This window comes from Dufourea novaeangliae, unplaced genomic scaffold (genome assembly GCF_001272555.1).
Source record: "Dufourea novaeangliae isolate 0120121106 unplaced genomic scaffold, ASM127255v1 scaffold39, whole genome shotgun sequence".
Taxonomy (NCBI): Eukaryota; Metazoa; Arthropoda; class Insecta; order Hymenoptera; family Halictidae; genus Dufourea; species Dufourea novaeangliae.
In genome coordinates this window covers 2,211,171-2,222,541 of record NW_015373918.1, presented here as the reverse complement: position 1 = coordinate 2,222,541, position 11,371 = coordinate 2,211,171, and the positions used below count along the sequence as shown (strand labels likewise).

General features: G+C 33.3%; 1 protein-coding gene across 1 annotated transcript; it reads left to right on the top strand.

Annotated features, from left to right (window-relative positions):
• Positions 1-458: 458 nt before the first annotated feature.
• On the top strand, positions 459-10,040 carry LOC107194397 (xanthine dehydrogenase). Its single transcript, XM_015584017.1, has 25 exons — positions 459-582; positions 1,769-1,877; positions 2,453-2,510; positions 3,162-3,258; positions 3,755-3,990; positions 4,522-4,766; positions 4,860-5,001; positions 5,071-5,238; positions 5,359-5,435; positions 5,524-5,730; positions 5,837-6,021; positions 6,080-6,193; positions 6,304-6,442; positions 6,523-6,819; positions 6,897-7,019; positions 7,081-7,436; positions 7,513-7,687; positions 7,780-7,971; positions 8,038-8,183; positions 8,373-8,550; positions 8,655-8,783; positions 8,874-9,116; positions 9,221-9,475; positions 9,650-9,817; positions 9,996-10,040. Exons 2-25 carry the CDS (start codon positions 1,812-1,814, stop codon positions 10,038-10,040), a joined length of 4,041 nt encoding a protein of 1,346 aa, XP_015439503.1. The 5' UTR covers positions 459-582; positions 1,769-1,811.
• The last annotated feature ends 1,331 nt before the right edge of the window (positions 10,041-11,371 follow it).

Sequence of the window (11,371 nt, the reverse complement as noted above, 5' to 3'; positions counted from 1 at the left end):
CGAATATGGAGCAGTCCTGAATACTTCATAAGTTTTAAATGGTACACATCCCCTCGGTTCATTTATCTTTTCAGATTTACTGTTAATGGAATTGTACTGGGTATAAAACTTCTCTACCGTAAAGTCTATAAATGCTAAATACATATAACTCAAAGAAGATTGTAGAAATATTTTGCGTATTGGAAATAAATAATTTTGTGTTTTTCCTGAGATATTGCATTCTTATAATCTTTTATTCAATTTTTAATAGATACACATTTTAATGTGTATCTTTTAATTATGTTTTAATTATATCTTTTAAATATTTGATTATGTACTAAAATCTATCTTCTTCTAGAATGGAACAGATATACGCACATCCCTGTCCTATGTACGAGAGAGCAATTAAAGTACATTCCGACGCATAAGAGGTGGGAGGGTATTTTTTCATTTCATTCGCTTTAATATGATTTCTTAACAAAACGTCACAGATGGAACGTATCGCGCTTGATAACCCAATGGTCAGTTCTACATTAGTGTTTGAATCAGCTCCACGCGAGTGTTTCTTAACGAACTGGTAGTTGAAAAATAGTTATAAAAGAGGTGAGTGTTTTTAAAACATTTTTCATTATACGACACAGGTTAATTTGGCCTTAGAAATGTAGTTCCGTGATAGTGAAGATGTGACGTAATACTACTTACCGACAGACTAAATGTCGAATTGCGGTGGTACAACTCGGAATGTGGATCGTGTAATTTTGATAACTTTCGAAGGATAACTAACAATTGGATTGTACACATCTTTGTATTCACAAGATTATTTCTGTGTATTGTAATGTAAATATAAAAGTGTGAAAAAGCATTTTATGTAAAAGTATATTTTCAAAATAAAAAAAGGATTCTCTATTGTAACAAGTGTCTTTGATTTGTTACTTTCAAAGGAACTTATTAATACTATTTTTAAAATGCAACATACATAATGAAGATATTGTTGAATACAAAATTAAAAGCTGGATAATGTCTGGGCCCGATAATGTTTTCTTATGTAGTTACATATTATATTTAATTTCAAGTTTTTTTTATTATTTGTGTTAGTTGAAAACACATGAATTATGTAGGTCCATTGTATTTTCTTCCTGTGGATGTTTGCTATAGGTTTATTCAGGGGTATAGGTCATTCTTATCAATTGGACAACACGTTGCAACAGAATTCAGTTGGATTATTTCTCAATAGTACAGTTACTACTTATCAGTTGTAGAAAAATGCTATATATGTATCTTGTATAACAATGTGTATTATTGTAAATGTGTATATGCATTTACCTACAATAAAGATATAAGTTCAGAAAAAATGGACCAATCTATCTGTAATATTAGTTTCTGTCGTACTTTATAAACATGAAACAAAGATTCACATGCATTTTAAAAATTTACTTGACTTATATACAATTGAAAGTACATTTTACTTGTATCGTTGTATGTTTTATAAATATCTTTGATTTTTGTAGTTACACATAATGTGTCATTAAATTGAATGCAAATACAAAAGTAACTCTATCAACGAATCTGTAATTAACTTGACGTTTGATTTTAAATAAATATATTTACCATGGAGATAGAAAATTATACAAAGATATATTAAATAAAATACATAACACATCAAATGAATTAAGCTATTCAAATTTTTATGATTATGAATTCTAATAGTAACAGTATCTATGTAGTTTTACTGATTTATCGAGCCAAGTCTTTCAAATAATTTCATGTTTTGGTACCACTATGTTTATAGATTTGTTTAACACAATAAGTGGATCAGGTGATCTAAATCTACAATGCCCAACAACACAGGTCACAAAGGAACATTCAGTACATTAATCTTTTTTGTCAATGGAAAGGAGGTATGTACACTTCATGTCAAATTCTTCAAACAAAAATAGTTGCATTTAAGAAAACTCTTGCTATAATAAAAGTACCTACTATAAAAAATCGTGGTAATAAATGAATTATGAAAGATAACAGAAAATAAATGGAAAGAGTTATTCTCACCTGGATGTACAATCAGTAGGATTTCTGGAACACATGTTCATTTATGCGAGGTATACATTTAACGACTTACTTAAGTAAAAGAATCACAATGGTTTTAAGTTGTGTACCTAAATTAAAATCAATTGATCATTCAAGACGAATAATATATTATCCTTGTCATATTTTTTCTCATATTTTCGCGCGAACGGTTATGGTGGAATGGTCGCGGCCATATTTGATGCAATTCAAAGTGGGAGATGTAACCTTCAGCGGTCAATTGAATATGAATCGGTTGTAATTTTCATATTTGAAACATTTTTTCAATTATTTAATAGCACTTTGAAGCGAATCGTGTAGTATTATATTTTTAAGCTACTAAAAGTTAAAAGAAACTATTAATTATTACAAATTTTTATTGCATAATACAATTACTTATGGAATATTTTAGGTCGTAGATGACAAGGTCGACCCAGAATGGACATTATTATGGTACTTGAGAAATAAACGTATCCTTGATTTTCCAATTGAACATCTCAGAATGTAAAATTCATTCCATTTGGAATTTGTTTCTTATAATGATTACGAGACATTAAACATTATATAAACGTTAGGATTCATTGGAATGCCACAGGGCTCATGACTATCCCGATTATCTATCACTTTTAACAAGCGGTAAGCCGATCTACAGACTATGCAGAAGGTAATCGTGTATTTCCATATTAAAAGGCCTACACAACCCGATGAATGCATGGGTTCTTGGTGTTCTTAGGTTCTTACACAACATTAGAATGTTTGCTGTATTCTCCTTAGTAACGTGATATATGAACACACACGGTCGTTCCAATGTGAATAGAGAAATAAGGTGTAATTTCGAAATTTGATACTATTTCTAAGAGATTAATGAAGTTTACGACACATTCCATTAAAGTTAATATTCAATCAAGGACATTTATTAGGCAAACGTTTACCATAATAACAAATATTATTACATTCTCGGAATTGATATAAATTAAGCTGAAATCATTGGTGAGTCGCCAAAAAAGGAATGGTATTTACAGTGTAGTTTTTATACCAACTCAATGTCGCAAAACGACTTTCTGATAAAAATTAATTTCCGCTAAAAAAATCTGTGAGAATCCTTAACGAAAATAATGCAGTACACCTAACTGGAACGAAATTGGGCTGCGCGGAAGGTGGTTGCGGCGCTTGCACAGTAATGATCTCAAAGCTAGATCGTCAGACAGGGATTATTACGTATCCTTTCAAATTATCGATACAAATAAATCAACTTCTAAATGAAATCTGAACGGAAGTATGGATTTCGACGCTAAATCCTACTAAATACAATATGAATTTTAACGTCGTCATTCATTTCTCCTAGTTTCTAGATCAATAACATACAACAAGGGAATACTGTAATCTACTGTTACGTGAATCTCTCGATGTTGGTTCATAGACACTTTTTCGATCAATTTCACTGCCTGAACCCTTAACTGGAGAGGTGGATATTTCATTATACTTATTACACAACTAGTTGTTTTGCATTTTCACGTAAGAAAATATTGAAATAAACAAGCGTCTCTTTAAGTAACTATTAAATAAAAATAAAATATTGTAAAAATATTCATGATGTTCCACAGGCCTCACCTCACCAGTTATGGGTTAATGGATTGCGTCCTTATCTATAACTTTTGAAGATTTCATCGAAGAAATTATTTTCCTTAATGGCAAACTTTGACAATCACTATAGACACTTGGCAGCGAATGCATGTTTAACACCAGTCTGTGCTGTGTACGGTTTAGCGGTGACCACAGTGGAGGGCATCGGTAGCGTTAAAACAAAGCTTCATCCTGTACAGGAACGCATAGCAAAAGCTCATGGCTCGCAATGTGGCTTTTGTACTCCTGGAATTGTCATGTCCATGTACGCGTTGCTGCGAAACACCCCGAAACCCACTATGAAGGATCTTGAAATTGCATTTCAAGGTAATACGAAGATTGAAGGAGGTCAAACTGTTAATAATTTTACGTAATAACCAACCTAAATAACAATTACTGAAATTAGTTATGTTTACACGTATGCGTAATATCGATAGGAACGTCATTTTGGCGATTTCGATGCGCGGTAAAGCTTTGTTGCCGGGTCTAGTCGATTTATCTCAAATTTGACTGTGGGTACATATTTAATTCGAATATGTAAACAGTAGCAGGGATCCATAAATACGTGTTATTTAATAGAAAGAAATTACTCGTATGGTTTTTCTGTGCTATCCGTACTGAATGACAATGAGGAAGTTGTCGAACGGTTCTTCGTTTTCCAGTAATTTAAATAGTATTCTATCTATCGCTTTCTCAAGTTTAAGTTTAAGTTCCTGTGGAATAATACGTGTGTTATTTACAATACTGATAATAACAAGTGATTTTATCGTTCAAAGTGATTTTGATCGTGTACTTCTAACGTTTATAATAAATATGATATATTATTTGCTATTGTTTTATCCGACATTCAAATTGTAGGAAACTTATGCAGGTGCACCGGATATCGTCCGATCATAGAAGCCTACAAAACGTTTACTGAAGAATGGGAACAGATGCAATTAATGTCGAATCACCAAGAGAAATCCACGTCGAACGGAGTCTGTCCAATGGGCGAGAATTGTTGCAAAAGAATACCTATAGCAGAACCAACCGAGGTTTTCGATACGAAAGAATTCCGTCCGCACGATCCGTCGCAAGAAATTATATTTCCGCCCAAATTACGCGTAAGTGACCATCGATAAATACCTTGCGAATTTATAATATGGTTTGAGAAATATTTATCGAGATCAATCTTCAGAAACGAAGTACATTTTCAGATCTCATCGCATATAGACGAGGAATATTTAGTTATAAGAGGAAAATCTGTCACTTGGTACAGACCTAGAACGCTTTCTGAGTTACTTGAATTGAAGAGTGAACATCCAAATGCAAAAATTATCGTAGGGAACACTGAAATAGGTGAGCAATATTGGAAATTAACGCATTTGCGTATCTTTTATATAAATAAATTTTATGCTTTTTTTTTAGGTGTTGAGGTCAAGTTCAAACATTTGTCCTATCCAGTTCTTATACACCCCATTATGATCGACGAAATGCGATCGATCGAAGAACACAAAGGAATGTTGCGCGTGGGCGCGAGCACGACGCTTGTTGAAATGGAAAAAGCATTAAAACAACAAATTAGCGAAAAATCTGGTGACTAAAATTTAAACCTTGATTTTTATCGAATAATTTCCAAGACGAATAACAATTTTCCTAAGAAATAATGCTTTCGATACCTTCTTTAAAATTCAAATATTTTTGTCGCTGTTGCAGAACACGAAACAAGAATTTTCGGTGAAATAATTAACATGCTTCATTGGTTTGCTGGCAAACAAATCAGAAATGTAGCTGTAAGTCCTTCGTATTGTTAATGTCATTATTTTGTATTCTTCCAACAATATTTGTTTAAATTATAAATTTAAATCATCTCTGCGACAGGCTATTGGAGGAAACATAATGACAGGAAGTCCTATATCTGACCTGAATCCAGTTTTCATGGCAGCAGGTGTACAGTTAAATCTCGTTAGCTCGAAAAATGGAAACAGAGTCGTACCAATGGACCACACCTTTTTCAAGGGCTACCGACAAAATATTGTGTTACCTGATGAGATTTTACTTGCTATTCAGATACCATTTACTAAAGAGGTGAAACAATAGTGTACAATCTAAAATTTTTGAAAAAATTATTAATGTTAATTGAATGATTTATAAGTGCAAACTATTCGTTTATGATACCTTCTTAATATTTCAGAATCAGTATTTTGTAGCTTATAAACAAGCAAGAAGACGAGACGATGATATTGCCATTGTGAACATGGCGTTAAATGTATTTTTCGTACCTCGTACTAACATTGTGGAAAAAGTAAACTTGGCGTTCGGTGGAATGGCTCCGACTACAGTTCTGGCAAGGAAAACTTCTGATATCATGATTGGAAGGTATATAACATGTCACTTTTTAATGTCACTAAACTATAGAATAACAAAATTCATGCAGGAAGTGGGATCAAACCATTTTGGAGGATGTATATTCTTCGTTAGTGGATGAATTTCCTCTTCCGGACGACGTTCCTGGTGGTATGGTCAAGTATCGTAAAACTCTGACTCTAAGGTACATAATTTTTGTACTTGTTTTCGTATAATGCTCCTGGAACATAGTATTAACAAAAGTAAAAAATATAAACAGCAATTAAAATTTATTAATCTTCTTCAATCTCGCAGTTTGTTCTTCAAGGGATTTTTACACATAGCCGAAAAACTTCAGGCACGATCAGATTCGCCATTGTTGCCAAAGGAACTTAGAAGCGCCGCGGAAGGTTTTCACGATAAAGAACCAAAAAGTTCGCAATACTATCAAGTGGTACGCCGTATTTCTTGATCGAATTGATAATTATCTGTGTTGGTGGAATATTTTCATAATATTATATAATTATCTGTTAGGTGCCAAAAGTCCAGGAAGCGAATGATTTAATCGGGAGGCCAGTTGTACACGCGAGCGCTTTTAAACAAGCGACTGGAGAAGCGATTTATTGCGATGATATACCAAAGTTCACCAAGGAACTTTATTTGTCTTTTGTCTTATCTACCAGAGCTCATGCGAGAATCTTGAAAATCGATGCGACCAAAGCATTATCCATGGAAGGCGTTGTAGCCTTTTACAGCGCGGAGGATTTATCCGAGAAACATCGTTACTATGGTCCTGTGTTTATGGACGAAGAAATCTTCGTATCGGAGGAGGTAAGATTTTCTGGCGAAACTCTGAAATTCTAGAACTCTGTTAACCATAAGATAACGCGCTGACAACAATTGCGAAGGTCACTAGTCAGGGGCAACCAATCGGTGCGATTGTCGCAGTCGATCAACATATTGCACAGAAAGCGGCCAGAATGGTTGAAATCGAATATGAAAATATTGAGCCAGTAATTATTACGATAGAGGTAAATATGAAAATATAATATAAACAACGCAGTATATTATATAATGATAATATGCTTTTAGGACGCAATTAAACATCGTTCCTTCTTCACCGAGACTCCAAAACATATAAGAAAGGGCAATCCTGAGGAGGCTTTCTCACAATCAACGCATATTCTGGAAGGAGAAATTCGAATTGGGGGACAGGAACATTTTTACCTTGAAACACAGGCTGTTTTGGCGGTTCCAAGGGAAGAAGATGAATTGGAAATATTTTGCTCCACGCAGCATCCCACGGAAATACAGAAACACGTGGCGCACATGTTGAACGTTCATGCCAATAAGATTGTGGTAAGAGTGAAAAGAATAGGTGGTGGTTTTGGTGGGAAGGAATCACGAGCTTCAGTGGTCGCTCTGCCTGTTGCACTTGCTGCTCATAGGTATTGCTATATCTTTAGAATAAAAAAAATTTACTTAATGACAATGATATGGAAGTTGTAATTGTTCGTTTTACAGATTAGGGAGACCAGTACGTTGTATGCTAGACAGAGATGAAGATATGATGCTGACTGGAACAAGACATCCATTTTTGTTTAAGTATAAAGTTGGGTTCCATGACAGTGGCTTGATCAAAGTTATGGAAGTTTACATTTATAATAATGCTGGTTTCTCACGAGATCTTTCTTTGGCGGTTAGTTAATGGTTTTTAATGTACCGTGTAACGAACGAAATTTGGTTTCCTCTGTGTGAATGTATTAAGAACTATGAAGCTTTTTCTTGCAGATTGTGGATCGTGCTATGTTCCATTGTGAAAATTCTTATAAGATACCAGTATGCGATATCTATGGTTTCGTGTGTAAAACTAATTTACCATCCAATACCGCGTTCCGTGGTTTTGGAGGTCCACAAGGAATGTTTGTAGCAGAGACCATTGCCAGACATATTGCAGAATACTTAAAGATAGACCCTGTTAAGGTACAATTATAATTTATAATGTAACGCGTGTAGTTGTGAGTAATAATTACAGTTTAATATTAACAGGTTTCAGAGTTAAATTTGTATAAAGAGGGAGACTCGACACATTATAATCAAAAACTTAGTAATTGTACTTTAAAACGTTGCTGGGAAGAGTGTTTCTTATCGTCTAATTATACTGAAAGACTGGCAAAAATCCAACAGTATAACAGGTATGTTTAGATGTTTTTTACTTTAATGTTTCTGTTAATTCTTTTTTTCATGATTTTATGTAAAAATTGATTAATTTTTTATACTTTCGTATGCTTCATTTGTACAATTTATACTACCGAAGAAGAGTTTGTAAGAAATATGACACATCTCCAAAATAAAGATAACCTTAATATACAATATTCCAATAGACAAAATAAGTGCAAAAAAAGAGGATTGGCGATAGTTCCGACCAAGTTTGGCATTTCCTTTACTGTACCGTTTTTAAATCAGTCGGGGGCGCTTGTGCATGTTTATACGGATGGTTCTGTTCTGATTAGTCACGGTGGTGTCGAGATGGGACAGGGTTTACATACAAAAATGATACAAGTAATATCGAATTTTATTTTACTTTATTACTACAACACGATTTTAGTATGCGTTCATTTTTGCACGAGAATCAATTTTTTATTCGCATTTCCTCTGGCATATAGGTAGCGAGTAGAGTATTAAAAATAAAACCAGAAATGATACATATCATGGAGACTGCTACAGACAAAGTACCAAACACGTCTCCAACTGCAGCCAGTGCTGCATCAGATCTCAATGGTATGGCTGTTTTGGTGAGTGAACATGTTTTGTAAAATATATTCCCATCGAAACTACATACGTCAATATACATTGTACATATCCCTTTTTACTACGGAATACAGAATGCCTGTGAAAAAATTATGAAACGATTGAAGCCAGTAATAGATAAAAATCCAACCGGAACGTGGAAGGAGTGGGTATCAGCAGCGTATTTGGAAAGGATCAGCCTTTCTTCTACTGGTTTTTATAAAACGCCAAATATAGGATACTCATTTGAAACTAATTCTGGGAATCCGTTTAATTACTTCACATACGGTGTCGCGTGTTCGGAAGTAGAGATTGACTGTTTGACTGGTGACCATCAAGTAATCTTCTCGAAATAATAATCTTCTCTGATATTACTATAAAAATGAGATTAATTAAGTTTTCAAGTTCTGCTTATATTTTTATACCATTATTTCACACGTAGGTATTGCGAACAGATATTGTAATGGACTTAGGTGAAAGTCTTAATCCTGCTATCGATATCGGACAAGTGGAGGGTGGTTTTATGCAAGGGTATGGTCTCTTTACTCTTGAAGAAATGGTGTATTTGAGGAATGGTGCCCTTTTTAGTAGAGGACCAGGAGCATACAAATTGCCTGGTTTCGCGGATATTCCCGAACTATTTAATGTGTCCTTATTGAAAGGAGCTCCAAATCCCAGAGCTGTTTATTCGTCCAAGGTAACCGGTTTTGATTAAGATAAAATATAATCATATTCACTGCAGGGGAATTAGTAAGATATGTTTTTCACACCTAATTGATTTAATAATCAGCTTATAGGAATCGACTGTGATTTAATGTATTAAATAGTTAGAGGATAGTTACTTACAAATTTCAAGTCAAAATATTTTTAGGCTGTTGGGGAACCACCATTGTTCCTTGCTTCTTCCGTTTTCTTCGCTATAAGAGAAGCCATTAAATCAGCTCGCGAAGAAGTTGGTTTAAACGGTTACTTCAGATTTGATTCTCCAGCAACTGCAGCGCGTATTCGGTTGGCATGCGTTGATGAGCTCACAAAGAAGGCAAGTTAAATATTTTCATATTTCTAAAGTTACATTATAGTGGTATAATTACATAATTATAAAAATATAAGGCAGTTCATCGTATGACAGATGTATTATTATTCCATGAATATTTCGATTTACATAGTGCATTGTTAATATTGTCTAACATATTATTTAATATTACTTCATATTACAGATTGCAGAGCCGGACTTAAATTGTCAGTGGAATATAGTTCCGTAAAAGGTATCTTATTCAACTGAGAAAGAACCAGTACCGTTTATTGTTAGATGTTAATATACTGTAAATATTGTTATTATAGAGAACTTGTTAAAACGAGGCGTACTACTTGTATTTACTTATTATTAATTTATGTACTAAGTTTATTACTTTGATAAAATAATCAACAGGCTGCATGTAACTATGTTTTGTTTCAAGAAATGACCATTTTTTTACAGCTTCTTCCTTTACTTTTTTAATTTCCAGATTTCCCGTATATTTTCCACGATTTATTGAGATACACCACAAAGTAGAAATAAAAAAATTATTTCTCCAGTTCAAGTACATTATTTCTCAAATTACTTTGTTTCCAGTGTAATATATGTATAACAGTATATAATACCAAAAATTTAACTTTTAAAAAATTACAGCTCGCTCATTGGTATACCTAACAGTCACTTAATTGCACCTGAAGATCATCGATTTTTTTTCATTTATCTTTGTCGTTGATACTTTTTTTGCTACCTCGGACGGTGATGACATCCTTTACTTTTCCTTAAGTGTGCTGTATTCATTTCTTTATTTACTGATCAATTGTGAATGTGATGAGAGAGTAATAGATCTCACTCTTGAGATCTTTGACGAGATGTAAGTACACGAAAAAGAAAAATAATATTATACACTTGCCTCTGTTACTTATAATACAAAATTTAGTACTTTTATATTGATATATGATTAATTTTTCTTTTTAATAAAGATACATAATGTTTAGATTATCCAGAAGTCTTCGATATTTAAAGTTCGACGCCATTTCAACCACCCATTAATTACGACAATAGATTTTCAATTATTCAAGAATGTGTTATGTCCACATATTAAAAAACTATTCACGTTTAAAATGCGAAATTTGATATTTATCGTTTACGATGAAATAAACCATAAATTGTATGAGAAAAGATCTGAGTTGATAACGCATTCAAACGTAACGTCGCGTCGAGTGACTTCAATGCGCGGTAGAGGGTAAATTACCACCGGTGGGCTCAGGTTGCTGCGAACTAAACGCAATTTCTCGAGATTCTATTGAATGAAATCACAAGCAACTTTCATTTTTTTGTTCTAAATTTACTTCGATTTGAGAATCTTTTAAATTAACGTTACGAAATTAACATAATTAACACAATATGTTAATACTGTAAAATTAATATAATAAAATTGACTTATTACATATGCTTCATGATCACTGAACTGATGTAATAATGATTATCACGCTTAAGTGTTCATAATGTACATATAATATTTACGAGACGTAATGCATTGTACATACTTTTTATCGTTACTATGTATGTATTTGTTCG